Raw genomic sequence first — 25,000 nt, 5'->3', positions numbered from 1 at the left:
ACGACACATGGACACGTCACTGGACAACACACTTCTCATATGCATGCACGAGAGTGTGACATCAGTAAGGAAAGAGCGTTGTTCAGTCACACCAGTACAATGTCTCAATTACATTGTGACCAACATTACACTGACACCAAACACTGCCATCAGTAATGTCATTAATACAACACAATACAATACACAACACAATACAATACAATGTCAATAATGTCATTTTCAATTGGTTTTATGGGGCACTTACCTCCACAAGCTATGGGTGGGAGGGGGGGGGAGGGAGGGGTTAAGAGAGTACAAATAAAATGAATTAGATGAATCAAATATGTCAATCTCAACACACCTGCGCTTTACAGCTGATCATGAATTTAAGATTTACTTCCCTACATTTCCATTTTACAACATTACTTTAATCTTTTTAGGCTTAATTGCACAAGTGAGCCTTGAACACATTGTTTTTCACTTTAACCATTTGAACACAGTCCAGGAGATAAGTTTGAAGAGTAATGGTTCGATTCTATTGTTTGATACTTGGTTTGCAGAAAGCAGGGGCATACTATCGAAACAGACTCACCACAATGCTGATTCATCTCAGTGCGAACATATGTGCGGATTTCATCCTCCTGAGGGGATAAGAACGATGAACATGAATCTGCTATGTTATCTGTTTAACAGGGGTCAGGTTAGTATGAATGTGCTTTCCACTGTTCCTGTGTATATGTATGTGTGTGTGTGTGTTTGTGTGTGTGTGCACATGTGATTTGCGTTTGTGTTTTGTGTGTGTGTATATGTGTGTACACATGTGTTTTGTTTGTGCGTGAACCCATGTGTTTTTTGTGTGTGTGTTATGTGTTTGTTGTATGTGTGTGTGTGTGTGTGTGTATGCTGACCGTTAAGCCTGGATCGCCTCTATCTCCTTTGTCTCCAGACAGTCCCAGTTCTCCCTGAAATAGTATCAGGAGAACAGAGTTACAGGAGATATTATTATTATTATTTAAATATTCATTCATTTTCACTGATGCATATCCCTGTATGCGTCAGTCACTACCCTGGCCAAACTGACCAACCATCAAGGGTCACCACTGCAATGACGAAAGTCTGATTTAGTCGAAGGTAGACATCCAAACATGTCACAGACACCACTGTTGCATCTCAAACTAAGATCTCTGTTTGACTGGCGAGAAGTATACAAACTCTAAGCATATAAACTATTAGTATACAAACTACAGTACAGGAACTATAAGTAACAAACTAAGATCCCTGGATTTACTCTATACCAAAGATGCCCTTTAGTAGTGCACATCCCGCTGGACTTTATACAACATAGCTGTTGTTGTAGGGTAACAATACTACAAAACACAACGTAATAAATCGATTGCAGAACATTGACAGCATCCTGATATTGTGAAATTGGTATAAGTGGTATTATGTATCACTCCCACTAACAGACACACTGTGCCTCACTCCCTCTAACAGACACACTCTGCAGTGAATGCAAATATAGGATGTCACCTGTTCTCCTCTCTCTCCAGGAATACCTGGAATACCCCGAGCTCCCACCATGGCAGGTCCAGGAGGGCCACGCTCCCCCTGTACACACACGCACACACACACACACACACACACACACACAACCACGCAAATATATACACAGTTGTATACACACAAAGCTATATTCTAACAGTCTGTGGATTAAAAGGGACACACTGGTACTCTATGTCCAACTAATTTCACATACAGGCATGCACCTACACACAAACACACACACACACACACACACACACACACACACACTCACACACACACACACAAGCACGTACACACAACACACACACACACACACCACACACCACACACCTTCTGTCCTTGTAGTCCTTCGGGCCCTTGGCCCCCTCCGGGCCCCTGTGGGCCGGTAAGACCTGACACCCCATCGACTCCTCTTAGCCCCGGGGGCCCAGGGATACCGGGAGGCCCCTACAGCAAAACACAGAGACACAGAGAAGGGGGAAGAGTAATAGAGAGATGGGGACAGCTAGTGTCAATTACAGAGACACAGAAAGCAAACAGTGCAAGTAGACAGGGAGAAAACAAAGGTAACACTTCATATTACATAACCTCTATTAGATAGCAACTATTTGATCAAGTATATAAGTAACTACTTGATTAGGTATATACGTAAGTAACTACTTGATTAAGCATATAAGTAACTACTCGATTCAGAATATAAGTAACTACTTGATTAGGTATAGCACAACAGGCTAATATGAAGTGCAACTCCACTCTGATACTCTGTGCTTGTCCTTACAACCCTGACCCTCAATTTAACACTAAACCTAATGTAATTAGTAGGCTATTTCTCTTCTTACATCAATATATTAAACTGTTATACATAGGTATTGTTACAGTATAATAAGACAAATGGAATCTAACAGTGGCACAAGATGAAATGGAAAGAACAATAAGGTGATTCAAATGAAACTAAATGTAAATGTAATGTAATTGGAACAGTATGCAATTTTCAACTCACCCTCTCACCCTTTTCCCCATGACCTCCTCTTGGTCCAAGGAGGCCATCAAATCCTCTGTCACCCTAAAGATGTGCACGTAGACACACACACACACACACACACACACACACTGAAACTTAATAATATGATAATAATAATCAACTTCCCTGATAGAGGAATATATGTTTTTATACCAAGGACAAAAAAACGTACATAAAACGTATATACAAGTAAGGACAAAATCTTCACCTTTACACCGATAATTCCCTCTTTGCCTTGAGACCCAGGGACGCCTGGAGGACCTAGTTCTCCCTGTGGGTGTTAGTTTTAGATAGTTAGTTAGGTCTTGTGTGACTTAGTTTGAACCAGGTCATGTGTGTGTTCATGTGTGTGTTCATGTGTGTGTTTGTGTGTGTGTGTGTGTGTGTGTGTGTGTGTGTGTGTGTGTGTGTGTGTGTGAGTATGTGTGTGTGTGTGTGTGTGTGTGTGTGTGTGTGTGTGTGTGTGTGTGTGTGTGTGAGTATGTGTGTGTGTGTGTGTGTGTGTGTGTGTGTGTGTGTGTGTGTGAGAGAGTATGTGTGAGTATGTGTGTGTTTGTGTGTGTGTAGTTTGTATCTGTATTTTACCTGCTCTCCTTTGCGGCCTGGCATTCCAGCTCGCCCATGAAGACCAGCATCTCCCTGTAAAAACATTTGGCTCTATGTGGTCACACAGGTAGCTCAGACACTTGTATATGCATACTTCACACCTCCCAACTGATTTTACAAATACACACACACACACACACACACATATCAGGGCACCCTAAGCTTTCACTTGTTGTTCCAGGAAAGTATAGAAGCATCCTCAGTCATCTATGACCGCACTGTGATCTGTGGCAGAGGAGGTTCATTATAGAAAGCTGGTTGCTAAGGGAAACCCTGTCAGCACCATGGACAGAGACATTTGAGCATCACAGCCCAGTAATAGTGGACAGCAGACAGTGGACAGTGTGGAGAGCCAGCTGCCATTCTCTCAAAATGTATGCAAACACAGCATCTGAAAGGATTAGAAGCAGCCACCCCATTGACAAAAAGGTGACATAACATTTGCATAAGTGGAATAATGGACCGCACAGCAGTCAGGTTGTAGAAATATAACGACCCTAAAGGTTAACAATGACCAAAATGCGAACCTCAGTGTGCATTATTTCTAACTACCCAAATGCCCTGTCATCTGTTATTCCTAATAAAACTAAAGTGAATACTTGACTAATGTCATTAGAGTTCATGGAGCTAGAATGTCCTAAAGCTGCCCACTGCCTCACCTTGTCTCCTTTGGGTCCAGACGCTCCACAGGCTCCTTTAGAGCCTCGGTCCCCCTAAAAACCAGACAGATAATTGGCCCCTTTTCATCATCAGTCACATACCACAGGTCTATAATACAGAGCTGATTTATCCAGTGCCAGCATTTCCAATGAAGCAACTTTATCTGATACAATTTTATCTGATCCAAAGACCTCATTATATCTGACTAACATGCATTAGATATATCTTAATGTGCAGTAATGCATCTGAAACATGCACATACCTTGCCACCCCGAGGCCCTGGAAAGCCAAAATCTCCCTTTTCTCCACTTAGTCCATATAGGCCATCTTTCCCTGGAGAGCCCTGGAGGAAAGACACAAAATCCTTTAAGCCCTGTTTCAATGTATGCAATTTTGTCAAAATAGGTCACGCACACACACGCACACACACACATTCACACACACAAACACACAGGGCCCTACCGATTCGCCTGCCAGTCCTGGCATTCCAGCTTCACCCTAAATAAGAGAGAGAAAGAATTTAAATTCATACAGACAGAAAGGGAGTTAGAAGTATATTCAAGTCAACAAAACATTGGTGTGACGTGTGGCCAGGTTTTCACATCGGCTGCTGCTGCCTGATGTGTGTCTTGTGATTATCAGGATTATTGCTGATTGATGCTGATCACCTTCTGTCCACCAGGTCCTCGAGCTCCAGGGAATCCGGTGGATCCTCTGGTCCCTGCTTCTCCCTGTATGCCCTTTAAACACACACATATGAACATGTTTACACACATGCACAACACACACACGTTTGCACATGTCTACACACATGCACAAGAACACACATATGTACAGTACATGTTTACACATATGCAAAGCACCCACCCACACACACACATGTTTACACACACACACACACACACACACACACACACACACACACACACTGACAAATGTTTACACATGCACAACACACACACACGTTTGCACATGTCTACACACATGCAAAACACCCCCCCCCCCACACACACACACACACACATACACACACACACACGCACATGTTTACACACATGAACAACACACACCCATGTGAACATGTTTACACACATGCACAACACACACATATACAAATGTAAACACATGTGACGGTAAATTAGAACACATTTTGTTGTATTTGGCAAACATTCCAGCTATCAGTCCAGCACATGGTTTGAGAAGAACAACTAGACTCTGTGACCAGTCCAGTCCAAATCGTATTTTTTATATATTTTTTAAATGCAATGCATATGCCAAAGCCAGTGGTTCCTAAACTTTTCATGGCAGGACCCCCTCTGACAATGACAAAAAAGTAGGCTATAAGTAGGCTCCTCACCAAATAGGTTAGTTACAGGCTACTATGCAGTAAGAGCACTGCCATACCTAATCTGACCCGTAGTTGGTTGTTTAGGGTTCTCGTTCCATTTTTCGCCCTCAGCCCGCACCCCCCCTTGTAATAACTCTTTGCCACACTTTGAGACCACTGGCCTAAGCCACTGGCCTAAGCCAAGGATGCAAGGACAAGGGGGAAAGTACTCAAACTGGACTGTTTGGCTTGGTCACTGAGATTCAAAATGGCTAACTTTTTAAAAACGCTACAGCATACCAGTCTTCCACACATTACCTGATACAGACACACAAAAACAAAAGCACACACCTGTTGTCCTGGAGGTCCCTCTTCTCCTTTCAGGCCTTTGTCTCCCTGCACCCCTTTGGGCCCCCGGTCACCCTGAATGAGGATGGACATTGACAAAATGAGACAATAAATAAATAAAAAATCTCATTCAAAGACACACACACACACACAGAGAGAGACAAAGGCATCTGATGGTTTAGAATGTTTCAAACACACTACATAACAGCAATAGTTGCGAACCAACATTTCCCCAGGATGTCCTCCCCAGGTTGTCAGTCTCCCGAGACTCTATTTACCTGTGGCCCTCTGCTGGCCGTTCCTTGTCGCAGTTCACTGCGACATAACAGTATGGTACATGACAATAGTCATGAGCCTAAATCGAAGCATTTATCCATTCACGCCTGAAAGGCCGCGAGATCTGTCAGCGCGCACTCCTGAGCCCGCCCCCTCAGGAGTCCTTGTCTTACGACGTGCCCACAGATCTGCCTCTTTGAAAACTTCGCAAGACACGAAGTGCCAGCTCTGAGTGTATCCTCTATGCTAAACCACAGTCAAAGAGTTTTGTGTGCTTTTGCTCTCTACGGGTTGGTGAGTTATCCGGGTTCTTTAACCCTCACTAGCTCAGGGCGCTACAAAATTCGTTGGCTCAACTTAATTTTGAAAGTAGTGGCTGCTATCCTGGCTGCCTAGCTGGCTAAGTTTCTGACTAGCCTGCTAGCTTGCTAACAACGTGTTCGTTGCAGATAGTGTGCTTGTGTTTTAATACTCTTCTCTACTTTCAGATTGAAAAAAAGATGTCCAGACACTACCCCGACTGCGGGCACACCCGTCCCAAGGGTGACCGCCACCGTCGGTGCGTGACCTGCCTCGGCAGGGACCACGCAGAGGTCGCGCTCTCGGGCGAGGACCCTGTCTGTACCATCTGTGCTAGCCTCACGCGTTCTGGAAGCGCAAGGACGCCGAGGGGACTGCACCGGCTCCATCCGGGGCTAACGCCCCCGTAGGACTGAGTGCGTCTCCAGCCGTGGGCTCTGTGAGTGTGAGCAGCCGCCTTGCAGCTGCCCGAACTCGAGCTGGACATCAGCCTGGATGATGAAAGTCTGCTGGACTACTCCGATGAGCACAGCTCAATCGCAGAGGCAATGCAGACAAGCCAAGACGTTAGGATGCGGGTGGATACACCCCCTACCTCGTCACGGATTCTGGGCCAGCAACTCCACGAGGTTGCGCTGAGAGCAGCCAGCTGCCTCGGGCTCCCTCTCCCTCCCCCTTCCAGTGTGTGGTCCTCGCTGCTGGACGGGGAGTTTTATGCTGGCCCCGCCGCGCCAGTTCCCAGCTGCATCCCCTTCTTCGAGGAGGTGCACGAGGAACTGCAGGCGATGTGGGCGACCCCCTACTCGGGCCGGGCCCCAGTGCCGGGGTTTCGCGCCCTACATGCAGCTGAGCCTCTCCTGCCTACGCTGGTGGCCAGGCACCAGGCTCAGCTGGCAGAGAAATCCTACTTGGCTGCAGGGCAGGCTGCCTGCACAACCAACACGGCTGCGCTGCTACAGCGCTACCAGGCAAAGCTCCTGACTGAGCTTGCCTTGTCGCTGGGGGAAGATCACCCGTCTGTGGCAGAACTCCGTTGCGCGACGGATCTGTCGCTCAGACTGACTCGGTGCACCTCACAGGCACTGGGAGGGTGATGGGTGCCGCGGTGGCTACCCAGAGGTCTCTGTGGCTATCACTGGCTAAGCTTTCGGACAGAGAAAAAGCACCACTCCTCGACGCCCCGGTCTCTGTCCAGGGCGTCTTCGGTGAAGCAGTGGTCACAATGGCTGCCAGGTTCGAGGAGCAGCAAAAGAGCAGAGAGGTATTCCAGGCTTGGATGCCTCGCTCTAGCGGCCCGGGTGAGACGTCCTCCTCAGGACACACCACACCCGTACCGGGCCAGAAGAGAAGCGGGTTCCGCTCGCCAGCTCCTCCAGCGAAGGTGCCCACCGGGCGAGGCTGGTAGAGACACCCCTTCGCCCTCCAGCTCAGCCTGCAGCACGGCAGCAACCAGCTGCGCGCCCCGCCCAGGGCGCAGCCCAGGCCCCGCGGCAGCACTCCGCTCGCCGCGGGCGGGGCAGGGGTAAGCCCCAGGCTTCCTGATGGTGACAGTCAGCCAATGGTCACACAGGGGGGAGCGGTGGAGCCCACACCGCCTCCACAGAAATCAGCCCGTCGCTCACATGTGAAAATCATGTCCAGCACAGTAAGCAGGTTCTCACAAGCACCACACTCATATGTCCTAACTCCTGCCCCAGATGGCGCAGTGCCCAGACATGCTTGTGCGACTCCCCCCGCGATGCACACAGTGCAATCGCACCCCCCAATTTTTTTCAAAAACATGAGGGGGCAACCCCAGATCTCGTCCCCCTCCCTAGGCGGAGTGGGTGTAGATCTAGGTTTAGACTCATTGACCATGAGCGGGTTAGTTCCCGACAAATTCAACTCAAAGCACAACCTGGCTGGTTGTGTGGCGAGTTGGCGCGCATGCGCAGTGTCACCATGGGTGCTAAGAACGATCACAGAGAGTTACGTGCTGCAATTCGCCCGTCCCCCTCCGCCATTCAGCGGAGTGATACAATCTGTGGTGCAGCGAGAACAGTCTCACTTCATACGGGAAGAGATAGTCTCCCTGCTCAGAAAAGAAGCGATAAGCATAGTTCCTCCCGAGGAGGAAGCTTCAGGCTTCTACAGCCGTTACTTCCTGGTCCCAAAAAAGGACGGGAATTATCGGCCAATATTAGATCTACGTGTGTTAAACAAAGCACTCATGCCGCTACGGTTCAGAATGTTGACCCCACGCAGGCTTGTGCAGTTTATAGGCCAAACGATTGGTTATCACGATAGACTTAAAAGACGCATATTTCCATGTTCCGATCCACCACAGACATCGGAGATATCTGAGGTTTGCATTCGGAGGAATAGCGTACCAATTCAACGCACTCCCATTCGGCCTATCTCTAGCGCCGAGGGTATTCACAAAGTGCGTAGAAGCAGCCATCGCCCAGTTGCGTCTACGCGGCTTACGCGCATACAATTATCTGGACGACTGGTTAGTTGCTGCTCATTCAGAGGCTGCAGCGGTGCAGGACGGCCATCTAGTGGTGGCGCACCTGTATCGACTGGGCTTTGTGATAAACAGGGAAAAAAGCGTTCTGTGCCCAAAGCAAATTACGCATTTTCTAGGCATGGTTCTAGACTCCACCTCCATGGAGGTCAGGCCGTCTCAAGAACGAATAAATGCCATCAAAACATGCGTGCGCCAGTTCCGACTGGGACAGTCAGTCTCGTCGCTGTGCTGCCAACGCCTGTTAGGAATGATGTCAGCCGCCATAGCACTCCCGCTGGGGATGTTGCGTATGCGGCCATTCCAAATATGGTACCTGTCTATGAGGCTCAACGCAGTCACAGACAGGCACCGCAGAGTAGTGGTGTCCTCCAGATGCAGGAAAGCCCTGGCGATCTGGAGAACCCCCTGGTTTCTCGCCGCGTCGGGCACTATAGGCATAGTGTTGCGTCGCGTAGTGGTGACCACAGACGCCTCCACCACGGGATGGGGGGCAGTCTGCGAAGGAAGAGGCGTGAACGGTCTCTGGTCTGTGACAGAGGCCGCGTCTCATATAAATGTGTTAGAACTGCGGACAGTAGTCCTGGCTCTACGACACTTTCTGCCCAGACTGAGTGGTCAACATGTGTTAGTGAGGACGGACAACACTGCGACCTTGGCGTATATAAACCGCCAAAGCGGAGTGCGCTCCCAGTCACTACACCATTGGGCGACTCGCCTGCTCCTGTGGGCAGCGAGGCACGTCCTTTCCCTCAGGGCAGTTCATATACCAGGTCACCTCAACTACGGTGCGAACCTGTTATCGAGGGGCGATCCTCGAGCAGCAGACTGGTGTCTTCACCCACAAGTGATAGAACAGATCTGGGTGCGTTTTTTCAGGGCACAGGTGGACCTGTTCGCAAACAGGCAGAACACCTGCTGCCCGCTCTGGTTCTCACTAGGGGGTGACAACCCCCCACTAGGCATAGACGCGCTGGGTCACCAGTGGCCAGCTCTACGCCTATATGCTTTTCCCCCGATCCCGCTCCTCCAGCAAGTGCTGTGCAGGGTAGCGGACGAGGGCAGAGAATTGATATTGATAGCCCCCCACTGGCCCAATCAGCCGTGGGCGGCAGATCTAGTCAATATGTCAGTGCAGCAGCCTTGGGAGCTGCCTCTGCGGAGAGACCTCCTAACGCAGGCGCACAGGACAGTGTGGCACCCCCATCCGGAGTGGTGGCGTCTCAGAGCCTGGCACCTGAGAGGTGCAGGCTCATAGCGTCAGGCTTGTCGGATGCGGTGGTGGCTACAATACAGAGTGCCTGAGCTGTGTCAACACGGGCTCTGTATACGCTGAAGTGGCGCAGTTTTGAGCGATGGTGTGCTGCGCATCAGCATGACCCCATTAACTGCGCGCTGGGCGTTATTCTAGAATTCCTACAGCAGTTGTTTGATGAGGGGAAGGCGGCTTCCACTCTCAAAGTGTACATGGCTGCCATTTCAGCCTGCCACGCAGGTATTAATGGCAGTTCTCCTGGCAGTCACCCGCTAGCGTCACGCTTTATGGCGGGGGTGAGACGGCTCAAGGTGCCAGAGAGACACCTCATACCCTCTTGGGATCTGCTAGTGGTGTTACGTGCTCTCACAGGGCCTCCGTTCGAGCCCCTGGAGACAGTGGACATAAAGTTTGTCTCTTTAAAGACTGCGCTGCTGCTTGGCGTTAACGTCAGCAAGCGCGTTGGTGACATGCAAGCCCTGTCAGTCAGCCCATCGTGCCTTCAGTTCTCGATCGCTGGTGACAGAGTGGTTATGAGACCTAATGCTGCTTACACACCTAAAGTGGTGGTAACCCCATTCCGCAATCAGGTGATTGAATTAGCAGTTTCTCGCCTCCTCCTTTTGCGTCGGCAGAGGAGGAACGTTTGAATAAGCTCTGTCCAGTGCGCGCGCTCTCCGCTGTTACGCAGAGCGCACTAGAGCTTTCAGACAGTCAGATCAGCTATTTGTGTGCTTGGTGCACGTGCAAAAGGCAGACCTCTTTCAAAACCGAGCCTCTCCCGTTGGATAGTAGAGGCTATCGTGTTGTCTTATAAGAGCTTGTCTTTAGATCCCCCGGAGAAGTTGCCATGCGCACTCTACGCAAGGGTCTCGTCTTCCTGGGCCTTACTAAAGGGCGTCTCAGTGGAAGATATTTGCAAAGCTGCAAGCTGGAGTTCTCGCCACACTTTCATTAGATTCTATATGTTAGATGTGGCTGAACCTAGTTTTCTACATAGCGTTCTGCGGGCAAGCGATCTCTGAATCCCCTGGCCTGAGAACGATGTATATGATAAGTGTGTTCATTGGTGTCTACATGTTATGTTGCACATGAAACATTCCAGGGTGGTTTCCTACAGGCGCAGGATCACGATCCTTGCCGCCTATGATAAAGGTTGCCCTGTTAATATGTTCACCGCCAGCGGCCGCAATTGGGTCAGATCTCTTTGATCAGAAACCTAACACCGGTGTGTGTGTGTGTCAATACAGTGTAATATACATCTGGTGCTACAATGCAGAATGTATAGTGAGCTGGGCTGGAGTGACAGCGGATCACCCGTATGCTTGCAGGAGGAGGCTGACTTACCCTTTCACCTTTGATCCCTTTTTCCCCTTGTTCACCACCCACAAGCAGAGTTTCACCCTGTGCACAATAAAGTAAGAAGAGTGTTCACTGTACTGCATCTCAAGGTCTTCCAAACATGAGAAACACAAGAATTGTGGTCCAAAACATGATCAATGGAGTTCAATTTATTGCATTTGGATTTTTAATACTCTGAATATTTATTTTCAAAGTTTAATTTGAATACTTTCACATTACATTTGATTTCATGCAAGTTGCCTGACATTACATTCAAGATGGTTGACATGGTATGCCTTGTGGAAAGCCAATGGAAAGCATGCAAACATGGTAGTCATGACGCTACAAACCTTTTCTCCTTTGTCTCCTTGAAGGCCGCCATCACCCTGAGAGACAATATGTATGTTCATAGGTCTGTCACAGTCATCATGGCTATTAACATCACCAATACAAAGAGCCGGGCGGCTGGGCCGGTTTACAGAATTTCTCCTGACCACTAAGTACTGTGAGATATGTGTAGAATGCACAGTTGCCACACAGACATGCCCTTGTTCATTGTTGTCATCAAAGCCAATGAGAATTAGCTTGAAGTTAGCCATTGTTGTCTAGCGAGAATCACTTCAGACCGAGACAAAATAAAACTATTTGAGTGGCTAGAGCAGGAATGTTGAGGTCATGACCTGCCTATGAAAGTACAGTTGCCCTCTTACTGCTCACTGCCTACTGCTGAGGAGGGCTACTGCATGTGGCATTGAAACCACTGGTGAACATCCAGTGTGGAGTGTTTGTGCTGATACTTACTTTCTCTCCTCTGTCCCCTCTGCTACCGGGAGGGCCCTGCAATCACACACACACACACACACACACACACACACACACACACACACACACACACACACACACACACACACACACACACACACACATGTTGGAGTGGAAGAGAACACAAGACATACATTCACACTGGAATACACATGAGGGCAGTGGAGAGGTGTTTACCAAAAGGCCTCGCTCTCCATCCAGTCCAGCACGGCCTTCCTCTCCCTACAAACACACACACCACACACACACACACAAACACACACACACACACACACACACACACACACACACACAATACTTTATTAGCATCACTGTCATCCCATGACCTTACACATTACAGCACATGGATATGTATGTATACTTGAATATTCCACATTAATAATGATTTAAGAAAGAACTTCTTCAGACTTCTGTACTCTTCAGCAGACTCTAGATCTCAACTGTTCAGTGCATCTTGTGATGAGGATGAGCTCCTATCTCATCAGTTCTCATGAGGAGTCACTGGAGACCTACCCGAGGTCCGGGGTCACCCCTCTCTCCTCTGCCTCCTGGGGCTCCCACTCCAGACTCGCCCTGTGGAGGACACACATCATAAACACCCTGTATGCACCCCCAACACAGACATGTCATATAGATACCCCATACAACAGTGGTCGAAGAATGTATGTGGCTCGTATGTAAAAACTTGTCGTAAACAGTTGTTAATGAAATACATTCACTCAACATAAACACCTACCTTGTCACCTTTGAGACCATTTGTGCCAGGTGCACCCTAAGGGAGAAATGACAAAACTGAAATGAATACTCTAGCTACACGCCTTTCTCCTGAGAGGGACAGAGAAGTTTGTATGAAACTCTGCTTCACGTGTCTGTTACTGTACCTTGAAATGAGTTTATGTGAGTTACTGTGGCAGCTTGCAAGTGGTAGTTGTAAGATTCAGCGAAAGCAATTTTTTTTGTATCTTCTCCATTGACTTATGTGTGTTGTGGAGCTAGCAAACACGATATGGTTCAAAAGTGCTGTACTTACCAATATGAACATGAGGTAACAGACACATATGAAGTAAGCTTAATGTCCTAGAAACTTCTGGGTCTACGGTTCAAGTCTCTCTGCTATATAATATTCATGTCTAGCACTGACAACTCACAAATATTTAGAACATGAATGTCTAAACCTCACCACTATGCCCCTCTCCAACATGTGTCTATGGAGGTCACTGCCGTGTGAGTGTTGTTGAAAACTCAAAAAAAATCGAATGCCCTTTATAAAGTTCTAACGGCCAATTAGAACATGTGTACTTGTAACATGTGTCGAGTACTCACTGCAGGGCCAGGAGGTCCTGCAGGTCCTGGTGCCCCTGGGTTGCCCACTCTCCCTACAAAGCCCTGGAGACCCTGTAACACCAACACATCCCACAGTCACACACACACACACACACACACACACACACACACCACACACACACACACATGGAGGAGGAGAACAAAAATCAATACAGTGTAGCATCGCAATATTTATCTGCACAAAATGATAACAATACAGCGGATCGCAATATTATTTTTAATTCATCTCAGATCATGATTTTCATTGTATTATGGTACACACATCTACTCTGTTAACATTGCTTGTGAAGTTCACAAGATAGCACAACACCTGGTTCTTCTCTTGTGTCACAGCAAAAATTGGAAAGAGTCGAGAACAAATGTACCATGCCAGGATGGCTGCAGAGACTCCCAGTATACGAAGCGTAATATATGGGAGAAAATAATCGCAATGTATCACAAAATCAAATTGCAATACTTGCAGCATCGTAAAATGTAAAGAATCGCAATATATTTTATCATGGCCAAAATATCGTGATAGTATCATATTGTGGCAATTTCCACTCTCATAAGACACAGTCCATGAAATAAATGAAAACACCCAAAGTATACCAAACTCACAGATATACATCACAGCTTTCAAAAAAGGTAGAGTAAAAAAGTAAAAAACAGGAAGAGACCACTGAGTCGGCATCCTCCCACAGAGACACAGCCGTATCTTGCCTACCCACCCTCTCTCCTGAAGGTCCGGGGGGCCCTGGCAGCCCCGTCTCCCCTCTTTGGCCTGGCTGACCTGAGATTCCTCCTGCACCCTGAGGCCCTGGGGGGCCCGGGGACCCGGGGAGGCCAGTGTCTCCCTGAGAGACACAAACACAGAGGTCACTTTGCGCAGTGTTGTCATCTACACTAATTTCATCCTCGTGAACAGTTCAGTTTTAGCTTTCCTGGGAGGGTTGATTGCATAAATGTTTTTTATTCAAATGTAAATTTGAATGTCAGAGAATAAACAATCTTGAAACATTGCTTCTAAAAGTTATAAACTAAATCAAACATCTCTCCCACAAACATCTCTCATGTGTGAGTGTGCGATCATGTGTGTGTTTTCATATATGTGTGTGTGTGTGTGCTCGTGTGTGAGTTCATGAATGTGTGTTCATGTGTGTGTGTGTTCGTGTGTGTGTAAGTATACCTTCAGCCCTGCAGGTCCTAGTCGCCCTGGAGGCCCCACGAGTCCCACTCCTCTCTCCCCCTGCAAATAGACTCTTCAGTGACCACCAGCCAGACTCATCATATCACAACAGCCCTCTCATACAACTGTGAGACATCACAGAATCATAACAGCCCTCTCATACACCTGTGAGACAATGTAGGTTCAACACATTACACCAGGTTCATCATTAGATTAGTAGTCTACTTGATATCTGAGTACAGCAAAAGGAAACGAGAGCTGTTCATTGCCAACTGCCAACCCAAACCTATCATGTAACAACATCCTGTCTACCCTCTTTGACACTGAAATTTAACATTGTATCACACATGGCTTCAACAGATTATATAAGCATATAAGCATATATCCTTTATCTGGAGAATACCTTCTCAAACTCATCATGTTGTAAAACACAGTCTAACCTGTACTTAACTATTGGACAGCGTTGGTTAACATTGTATTACGTTAGTCTTCATGAGGCCAGAGTATACTCATAGAATCAGTCTTGGCTGAGGGGAAAAGGGGGAACATGCAGTGAATATCCAGGGGTGTTGGTCTTACTTTGTCTCCTTTAGGCCCGGCTGGTCCAGCAAACCCCTATGTAGAACAGTCAGTGGAGACGGACACAGACAGAGGGAGAGATAGAGTGTGATAATGGGGGGTTGTATTAAATGAGGAAGGAGAAAAGATTTCATCTCCATCTTTATATTACAGTCTATGTTATGTTCATGTTATGTTTGTGACTAAACTCACGTCTTCACCCGGTGTTCCATCATCTCCAGGCACACCCTGTGTGATAGACAGACAAACAGAGAGAGAGACACACACACACACACACACACACACACACACACACACACATACACACACACACACACAAAACCAACCAAACCAAGCAAAATCACTCACAGTACTCAAGGTAGATCACAGAGATAAACCAACGGCAACAGTTATGACTTACCTTTTCTCCTTTGATTCCAGCAGGACCTTTGTCTCCCCTCTCGCCCTAGAACACAAACATACTGATTTAGAACCCACACATACTGATTTAGAACCCACACATACTGATTTAGAACACAAACATACTGATTTAGAACCCACACATACTGATTTAGAACACAAACATACTGATTTAGAACCCACACATACTGATTTAGAACACAAACATATTGATCTGGAACACAAACATTCTGACTAATGTACTGACTAAGAACACAAATATACAGACTGTAATTATTTACCCTTCCATCCGCTACCGTAAACAATGCTTTTCAAAAACACTCTGTGAGGTGCATACATTTGAAAATGCTGGGGTTGCGTTGTAGTGTGAACAGGGAAAGTGGTGAGTTTCCGGAACGATGGCGTATGGTTGCCATGACACTGACAAAAGTTTGCGCTCAAGACACCAACAACAAACAGCATTTTGGTGTGGACGTAGAACATTTGGAAAACGGTGCAAAACCAATAGTGTGGATGGAGACCAGGTTTTACATAAAATCAACTCTTTCAGATTTATCCAGCTTAGTGTGGAAATAGCCTTGGAACACAAATGTACAGACTTAAAACACAAACACACCGACAAACATACTGATGTATAACACAAGAGTACTGACTTGGAACACAAACATACAGATTTAGAACACAAACATACTGACAGAGATTTTTCCCCTCTTGTTTCTCAGAGTAGACTCAGAAACAAGTGGAGGATCCAGTGTAGATTGAAAGACAATGCTAAAGGTATACAATCACATGATTTGGTCATATAGTGAATGGCTTAGTGAAAAACTCATTCCTACAGGCGAATCCTGGAGAAGCTGTGTTTTAGGAGAGAGAATGATTAAATGTCAAAGGGCACATTTGATGGTGTTGACTGTAACACACTTGACTCACCTTCAGTCCAGGTTGTCCACTCTCACCCACAGTGCCTGGTAGAGTTTGACCTGGGAGACCCTGAACCAATCAGAGATGAGATCAGTGAAAGCACAGAATTCTAAACCAAGACTCCTTCAGATTAGCTATTTCTGATAACATTATGTATGGTAATGGTGATTGTATAACTGCATAGTGGTGCTGATTTCTGATTAGAGAACATATAGAAACATAGAAACATCTCTGGGGAAATGGCAGGATTGTAAGTGTTGTGTGTCACAGGGAACATTAAGTGAAACTCACTCTCTCCCCCTTCAGTCCGGGAGGACCAGCTACACTCTGAGGAAGAGGGGAGACAGAAGGTTAGACAGACACTGGATGTAAGAGAGTGAGATACAGAGTGTTTTCAGTAGGCATTTTCATGTACACACAGATTCACTCTCACACACACCTTCCCTGGGGGGCCACTGTCCCCCTGCTCTCCCTTCAGTGCTGAGGGGCCCACTGGCCCAGGAATACCCTGTCAGGAGAAAAAAGTAGCACTTAACAAAACAGTCACAAACACACAGACACACCAAACAGTTATGTGATGGATAACTCTGCAAACACTTATTCATTACAAAAGTTTATTCCTGAATGGCACAACATTGCATGCACACATGTGTGCACTCACACAGACAATCACAATATCACAGACAAAATCATAGACTGCACACACACACACAGACACGCACACACACACACACACACCACACACACACACACACACACACACACACACACACACAGACACACACACACAGACACACACACACACACACACACACGCGCGCACCTGTTTCCCTGGTAATCCTGGTGTTCCCTCTTTTCCTGATACGCCATCTCTTCCTGGTACTCCTGGTTTGCCACTCTCACCCTGTAGTCACACGTACACGATAATTTAGACATCAGTGACAATGTGTTGTTCAAATGTGCTCACGTGTTTGCACGTGTTATGTTGTTATTTATGTTTTATCATATCACTAGGTTGTTGTTGTTTTTATTGTTGTTATGTGTACTCACCACCTGGCCAGGTAGACCTGATGGCCCTTGAGGCCCCTACAGGAACAAATACCAAAGAACATTTACTCCCAGGCAGACACTGATTTACATCCTATTTACCTCTCATAGCAGATGTGATCTAATGAGCACATATGGTACAATATCCATCAATGGGCAAATCTGACAGGATTAACCACGCTAGTTTAGCAGTGAGGCAGGTGAGTAAATGACAACTGTAGGCAGAGAGAGAAGGGTGATAGTCAGTTTAGCCAATCAGGTCTTACTGCAGTGCCAGGGGGTCCAGAAGGACCAGGCAATCCCATACTGCCTTGCGCTCCAGGAGGTCCCTGAAGAGTAAGAGAGTGAAAGAGAGGCATCACACTTTTGATTGGGCATCTAGGACATAATCACCTGTTTACTTTCTTTGCAAGTTTTACTTACTCGAATGCCGACACCTGGTTCTCCCTGGTTGCCCTGCAAAACACAAAGGAAGGCACACGGAAACATAGGGAAAGATCAGTTTGTTGCTTTATAGCAAACCACTGACATTTATACTGTACTCATCATCATGTATGGACTAAAGAGGTATCCATATGATTATAGACAGAGGACAAGAGGAGAACTGTAAGAGTTCTATAGAAGGCATGATAGGCAGAGAGAGAGGGGAACACAGAAAGGGACAGAGAGAGAGCGAGAAAGAGAGAGAGCGAAATGGACAGAGAGAGGGAGAAAGGGACACAGAGGGAGAGACAGAGAGAGAGAGAGAGAAAGAGAGAGAGGGAGAGAGAGAGAGAGAGATGGAAGAACAGAAAGAGAGAGAGAGAGGGAAAGAGAGAAAGGGACAGAGAGAGAGAGAGAGAGAGAGAGAGAGGGAGAGGGAATGACAGTGACACTAACTCACTTTCACTCCTGATGGACCAGGAGGGCCATTGCCACCCATTGGACCCTGAAACCATCATACAGCATTACTTATCTGGATCAAATAATGTGTCACCACGCTAGTCACCTTAACTCTGTGAGGTTATTCTCTAACACTGAAGATACAACAGACAGCAAACAATCAGGTTTTAGTACTTTAAGAAGCCTTTGGGGGAACATTTTACTTAAATTCAGTATCCATATAGCATTATAATCACATTCATAGAGGGTTATAAAGTATTCATAATGCCTCATAATGATCGACACAGGTCTATATAACTATTTATTATAGATACTAATGAATGCCTAACACTGTTCGAGTCTAAGTCCTTACAGCTTTAATTATCATAACGCTTAGGGTTGTGAAAGCTTATTTTACCTCTCGATAATGGCACTCATGACATCTTTGCTTTATGTCAATGTCTGTTTATTCACCAAATGCTCTTTATGGAGTCATATGCGACTTCCAGTCAAGCTTTCATAACAATAGTTCTGTAGGGATTATACCACAACATCATTTATGAGTGCAGTCATGTCTATTTATAAATAGTTATTTTGACTTATGTCAGTCGTTATGATGCATTCATTAATAATTTATAATTATTGTGTTTATAATGCTTTAAGGATACTGGGTTTAAGTAAAGTGTTACCGCATTTTAAAATGTTTTGATGTAGAGACCTGAATGTCATTATACAGTACATATACATCTCAGTATCCAAAAAGGAAATGAAACAAGCATATCAGGATGACAATGGTTGGACCACAAGATAACATGTCTAAAGTAAGCATAGTTACACAATATACAATGGGAAGGAAAGTGTTATGAACAACATCATTGCTTGGAATAGGAATGAGTCGGAGGTGAATGTGTGAATGCTTTTGAACTTTCACCAGATACCAACACTGTTTCGTTTCTTTGTTTGGTTTGTATGTTTGCACCACATGTGTGTGCGGCGTGTGTGTGTCTATGATTGAGTGTGTGTATGTGTTTTATGGGTTCTTACTGTTGGTCCCCTAATTCCTGGTTCTCCAGGATTACCCTATGGTAAATAAACAAAAAATATAATTATTGAAACACACAACAAACCCATACATTCAACACATCTGCTTGAGTTAAGGAAATATTATATATGGATTATTAGGCAACACACCCTTAGCCTTTCTAACTATGAGCCAAGCAGCAAGAAGAGACAGCCACAAAACCTACCGGTCGGCCTATCACGCCTGGGTACCCAGGCAAACCCTAGAAGAGAGAGAGAGAGAGAGGGAGAAAGAGAGGGAGAGAGAAAGAGAGGGAGAGAGAAGGTACCAAAGGGCAAAAAGGAAGGAAGTAGAGAAGGTAGCAACGAAAGAGAGAGGGAGAAAGATAAGGGGTGGAGTGGGACAGAAGCGAGGCGTTAGAAGCAAGGCAGGATGCTGGACACACTCAGCCTTCAGCACGCCTTCAGCAACTCTGCACCGGTTCATGGATCTACCAGTCAGCCAACCCCCAGCCTTCCCCTCTACTGACCCCGTCCCTCAGCCCATAGCAGTCGCTCTTGCTGGGCTACTTTTACTCACAGGGGCGCCCGGGAGCCCTGAAAACCCCTTCTGACCCTGTCCAGGTAGAACAACAGGTAAACAACAACAATAGTAATAGCAATAACAAAACAACAACAAAGCTCACCTTTTCATTCATTCCCTTAGTTCCCTCTGACTTAATGTATGCAGATTACGCTTATACCACCTTACATAACTTTATGTCATGTCATCTATCATATAAAAATAAAATACACAAAATAAATGAGAAGGAGAAATTGCCTGCTTACCTGTCACAAATCATTTCTACTGAATGACCAATAAAACTCATTATATTTCAATGCATCTATTGTTATGGGACGTTTCTCATGGAACATTGAGCACTCAGCATTTATGACTGTACAATTTACAAAAGTTGCCTTCCGTGTTAAACCATCTCTTCAAGAGACTTCAGGAGAGAGATGCCTTTTAACGATAACATTTATGTAGGTATATTTATAAGTGATCAGATTAAACCCCTCTTACTGGTTTTCCATCCAATCCAGGTTTTCCTGGTTCTCCAGCAGTTCCCTTAAACACACACAGACACACACACACACGCACACACACACACACACACACACACACACACAAACAAACACAAAAAAACACACACATAAGGCTGTGTTGAATGTTCCTGTCAAAGATCTAAAGCGCAACTGGCACCCATACATATCAACATGATTCCCTGACTGATTATCATCCAACTTCTTTTAGGCATAGTTTATTGTTATTTTAAAGTTATTAAATATCTGCGACAGAAGGCTGGAAAATACAAGTTTCAAAATAATGTCTTTTGTCTTTTGATTGAGTAATGGTCTCAATCTTAAAGGTGATTGGGTCCAGCCAGATTCTTGAAAATGCCCTAATTTAAAGGAAGACTCTGAACAGATGTGAGTTAGGAGTGGACTTACAGCAAAGCCATCACGACCCTTTTCTCCTGGTTCACCTTTCTCTCCTCTCTCACCCCGAAAACCAGCGACACCCTGAGAAAAACAAGACTCTACTTCAGAGTGTCATATGATAACCACAGACCCATCCATTCAGCATGAGGTTATCAGACATAACCATATGACAGTGTCATAGCCAGTCTTTCCAATGTCTCATTCATGCAGACAGCTGTCTCGTGTCAGTATCAGTAAAGCGGGGTCTGTAAAGCTCTTGAGACAATTTTATTGAATTGAACTGTATTTGAATGTTTATAACGGGGTAAATGGTAAATAAAGATTTATGTCAGTTTCATGAGGGATGGTTAATGTAAAGTGTTGCTCAGTCTCACCCTGTCTCCTTTGGTTCCTGGCAGTCCTGTGGGCCCGGCCTCTCCTTTAATGCCCTGGACTCCTGGAAGACCCCGGGGCCCAGGGACACCAGACACAGCCTCATGACTGTCCCCCTGTGAGAACATGCATTATTACTATATTACCACTTAACTACTCACTGTTTATCTATGACATTTGTGTTTTTATAACTGTGTGTGTGTCCACATGTGTGTGCATGCATGTATGTGTTGTGTATGTTTGTGTATGCGTTGGAGTGAATGTGTGTGTGAGTGAGTGGGTGTGTATGTGTGTTTACGTGTGTGTACCTTTGGTCCTGGGGGTCCTACAGCCCCTGTCAACCCAACCCGTCCCTAAAACAAAGATATTAGCATCATATGCCTCAAATCACAGTAACCTCAACAGCACCTTTTCTGTACTTTCATACCTCAGGACACGTTAAAGGCAAGAACATGAACATAATCACTGACGTCTGTATAGCTGGCATACAGTACTATAATGAACATAATCACTGACGTCTGTATAGATGGCATACAGTACTATAATGAACATAATCACTGACGTCTGTATAGCTGGCATACAGTACTATAATGAACATAATCACTGACGTCTGTATAGCTGGCAAACAGTACGTTTATAATGAACATAATCACTGACGTCTGTATAGCTGGCAAACAGTATGTTTATAAAGATCCCAAAGGTACTCACAGCATCACCTTTGTCCCCCTTCCCTCCTTTCTCTCCCTAGAAGACGCACAGTAATATAAGAGTCACAGTAAGATAAGAGTCACAGTAAGATAAGATGCACAGTAATATAAGATGCACAGTAATATAAGAGTCACAGTAAGATAAGATGCACAGTAATATAAGATTCACAGTAATATAAGATGCACAGTAATATAAGACGCACAGTAATATAAGATGCACAGTAATATAAGAGTCACAGTAAGATAAGAGTCACAGTAAGATAAGAGTCACAGTAAGATAAGATGCACAGTAATATAAGAGGCACAGCCATATCATAAAAACCTAGACATCATGTTATATTACAAAATTCAGGCCAATGTGTAAATATTCAGTAAAGCAGGTTTCCTGGGGTGTTATCATCATGTATGGTATTTCCAATGCATCTGATTAGATTTATAATGTATTATGGATACCTGTTTTAGCCCAGTGTTACCATTATTTTAGCTCTTTACCAATCCTCTCATCACCCTCCATTACCCTCTCTCCTGGTTTTCCTCCTTCGCCCAGCTCTCCAGCACGTCCTGGCACGCCTGGGATTCCTGGTTTTCCAGGCTCTCCCGCCTGACCCGGCGGCCCCTCTGGTCCTCGTTCTCCAATGGCACGGCCGGTAGGGCCCTGAGGACCGGGGGGACCCTTGTCTCCACTCTCCCCTTTACCCCCACGCTCCCCTGGAAGACCACGAGCGCCCTGTGAAAGCCAATAAAGGAGAGATAGATCGCAAGGGAGGAAAAGGAAGGACAGATAGATCACAAGGGAGGAAAAGAAAAGATAGAGTGAAAGAAAAAGAAAGGAAGAAAGGAAGATGGAAAGAAAAAGTGAAACACACAAAAGTGACAGAGAGACACAATGGAGTGAGCAATGCAGTGGCAATGTTGTCACAAATACAACCATACACACACACACACACACACACACACACACACACACACACACACACACACACACACGCACAAACTCACATCAAGTCCTGCTGGTCCCCTTTGCCCCGACTCTCCCTTTGCTCCTGTCTGGCCTTTCTCAACAATGGGCTTCACTTCCTTCTTACTGATCAGGACTTTCAGTTCGTTCACCTATAGGTACACACACACACAGTGGACAGAGAGAGAGAGAGAGAGAGAGAGAGAGAGAGAGAGAACTATTGACCCCAACAGACTGCTGATATTTTTAATAGAATACAGTTACTGTCTCTCTCTCTCTCAGGATGGTGCTCTTCAAATCACCAGACAGCACTGTGTTGTACCTCAATGCCCATGTCTGAAAAAGCCCTCCTGACATCCTGAAAAACAAACAAACAAAGAAACACACACACACCCACACACATTAATCGCATATTCATTTTCATATATATTCTCAGTTTAGGGTGCTACATGTATTGGAATTCCATTGAATCAGCATGTGTCGTGTTTCTCGACTGGTACTGTACTGTATATGTGGGTATCAGTGGAGGCCTCACCACTAATGTTCCTGGTTTGCCAGGAGCTCCATCCTCCCCAGGATCCCCCTAGATTAGCAGAATCAAGAACCTCCATTATAACTTCTGCACATGCATGGACTCATTCACATGCACACACAACCTTTCTTGCACACGCACACACGCACCACACAGGCGTATACACAAACACACACACACAAACACACACGCACACGCACACACACACACACACACACATACACACAGGTGTATACACAAACACACACACACATACACACACAGATGTGTATACACAAACACAATCACATGCCAACTTACCGTCTCTCCTCTGGCACCTGCTCCACCCTTTTCACCCTAAAAACAAATCACCAATGATGCATGACTGATACAACCAAAACATCCATCACCAATGATGCATGACTGATACAATCAAAACATTTAGACTGGCAGAGAGGAACGCATTCAGACATATTAAGTGGAAGAAAGTACATAGATTAACTGGCATTGGCAGAAGTCAAACTAAATAATCAAAATAATCCACAGGTCACATGAGTACAGTGAGTGTGCAACCAAGTACTACTCTTAAGTTGCTTCTTGTATATTTAGCTTCAGTGCTCATATAAACCTAAGCTTTGGGTTTAGCTTTTATGATTCTTCCCAATATGGTCGTTTGTGGAAAAAAAAATGGCCGTCACATAGATAGACAAGCAGACAGAAAGACAGACAGACAGACAGACCGTCAGACGAATAGAAAGGTAGGCAGATAGACAGACAGACAGACAGACCGACAGACGAACAGAAAGGTAGGCAGATGGACAGACAGACAGACAGACAGACAGACAGACAGACAGACAGACAGACAGGCAGGCAGGCAGATGGACACTCACTCTGGTTCCTACAACTCCTGGGATCCCAGGCACTCCCTATGTATTACAAAAAGAACAGTGGTTATATGCCATTAAAGTGAAAGCCATATCTCTAAAATTCATAAAATTCATATCACTTATGAATCACTCTCTCATTGTACATTTATAAGTCTGGCAAACACACCAGTAAGATGTCAGCATCTGATATCTATATTAGATTAAAACACTGAGCAGTTCTGACCATTAAATTCATTTTAAGCTGTCAGTCAGGACCTTCAGCTCCAAGTCTCCACACACACTAACAGAACCGTGTCTGTAGAACTTACTGGGGTTCCTGGAAGTCCCTGTGGCCCTGGGATAGACTGTCCTTTTGCATAAACCACCTGACAAGAACCAGGAAGTCAGGGGAGGGACAGGGATGATGTTATTGGAGAGAAAGAAGTGGAGAAATGTGGATAGAAGTTTAGGTATGGAACTCATTCATTTCAAATTCATTAAGTTTTGGAATGTCCTCTCTCTCTCACACATACAAACACACACACACACACACACACACACACACACACACACACACACACACACACACACACACACACACACACACACACACACACACACACACACACACACAAACACACACACCTGTCCAGGGGGTCCGATGCTACCAGGAAGACCTTGGGCACCTAAAGGGCCAGCTGGACCTACAGGGCCTGTGATTCCTCTATCACCCTTTAGACCGTCACGTCCCTGAGAGACAAATGGATGAAGACTGATGA

The 25,000-nt window shown here is 45.7% G+C and overlaps 1 protein-coding gene across 4 annotated transcripts in view; it reads right to left on the bottom strand.

The window, feature by feature from the left end:
* Nucleotides 1-25,000, bottom strand: part of col7a1 (collagen, type VII, alpha 1) — a 31,864-nt gene that overhangs the window by 4,826 nt on the left and 2,038 nt on the right. For all 4 annotated transcript variants that reach the window (XM_031567190.2, XM_042707855.1, XM_042707856.1 and 1 more), the window contains 48 exons: nt 24,867-24,971; nt 24,551-24,607; nt 24,246-24,281; nt 23,677-23,712; nt 23,380-23,427; nt 23,167-23,202; nt 22,886-22,996; nt 22,404-22,613; nt 21,888-21,923; nt 21,488-21,532; nt 21,182-21,295; nt 20,817-20,888; nt 20,389-20,433; nt 19,553-19,588; nt 19,350-19,385; nt 18,328-18,372; nt 17,868-17,900; nt 17,711-17,773; nt 17,448-17,483; nt 17,221-17,301; nt 16,837-16,905; nt 16,689-16,724; nt 16,407-16,466; nt 15,478-15,522; nt 15,270-15,305; nt 15,078-15,113; nt 14,499-14,558; nt 14,041-14,166; nt 13,310-13,381; nt 12,723-12,758; nt 12,500-12,559; nt 12,164-12,208; nt 11,966-12,001; nt 11,515-11,550; nt 11,171-11,227; nt 5,490-5,561; nt 4,480-4,551; nt 4,274-4,309; nt 4,074-4,154; nt 3,811-3,864; nt 3,131-3,184; nt 2,754-2,816; nt 2,525-2,587; nt 1,855-1,971; nt 1,510-1,587; nt 888-941; nt 572-620; nt 245-253 (listed from right to left, as the gene is read on the bottom strand). In XM_031567190.2, coding sequence (XP_031423050.2) covers nt 245-253; nt 572-620; nt 888-941; nt 1,510-1,587; nt 1,855-1,971; nt 2,525-2,587; nt 2,754-2,816; nt 3,131-3,184; nt 3,811-3,864; nt 4,074-4,154; nt 4,274-4,309; nt 4,480-4,551; nt 5,490-5,561; nt 11,171-11,227; nt 11,515-11,550; nt 11,966-12,001; nt 12,164-12,208; nt 12,500-12,559; nt 12,723-12,758; nt 13,310-13,381; nt 14,041-14,166; nt 14,499-14,558; nt 15,078-15,113; nt 15,270-15,305; nt 15,478-15,522; nt 16,407-16,466; nt 16,689-16,724; nt 16,837-16,905; nt 17,221-17,301; nt 17,448-17,483; nt 17,711-17,773; nt 17,868-17,900; nt 18,328-18,372; nt 19,350-19,385; nt 19,553-19,588; nt 20,389-20,433; nt 20,817-20,888; nt 21,182-21,295; nt 21,488-21,532; nt 21,888-21,923; nt 22,404-22,613; nt 22,886-22,996; nt 23,167-23,202; nt 23,380-23,427; nt 23,677-23,712; nt 24,246-24,281; nt 24,551-24,607; nt 24,867-24,971 — 2,893 coding nt within the window. The remainder of the gene's footprint in view (nt 1-244; nt 254-571; nt 621-887; nt 942-1,509; nt 1,588-1,854; nt 1,972-2,524; nt 2,588-2,753; nt 2,817-3,130; nt 3,185-3,810; nt 3,865-4,073; nt 4,155-4,273; nt 4,310-4,479; nt 4,552-5,489; nt 5,562-11,170; nt 11,228-11,514; nt 11,551-11,965; nt 12,002-12,163; nt 12,209-12,499; nt 12,560-12,722; nt 12,759-13,309; nt 13,382-14,040; nt 14,167-14,498; nt 14,559-15,077; nt 15,114-15,269; nt 15,306-15,477; nt 15,523-16,406; nt 16,467-16,688; nt 16,725-16,836; nt 16,906-17,220; nt 17,302-17,447; nt 17,484-17,710; nt 17,774-17,867; nt 17,901-18,327; nt 18,373-19,349; nt 19,386-19,552; nt 19,589-20,388; nt 20,434-20,816; nt 20,889-21,181; nt 21,296-21,487; nt 21,533-21,887; nt 21,924-22,403; nt 22,614-22,885; nt 22,997-23,166; nt 23,203-23,379; nt 23,428-23,676; nt 23,713-24,245; nt 24,282-24,550; nt 24,608-24,866; nt 24,972-25,000) is intronic.

This window comes from Clupea harengus, chromosome 5 (genome assembly GCF_900700415.2).
Source record: "Clupea harengus chromosome 5, Ch_v2.0.2, whole genome shotgun sequence".
Classification (NCBI taxonomy): Eukaryota; Metazoa; Chordata; class Actinopteri; order Clupeiformes; family Clupeidae; genus Clupea; species Clupea harengus.
Note: the sequence above shows the minus strand (reverse complement) of the source record. Positions and strands in the feature narration are given on the sequence as shown.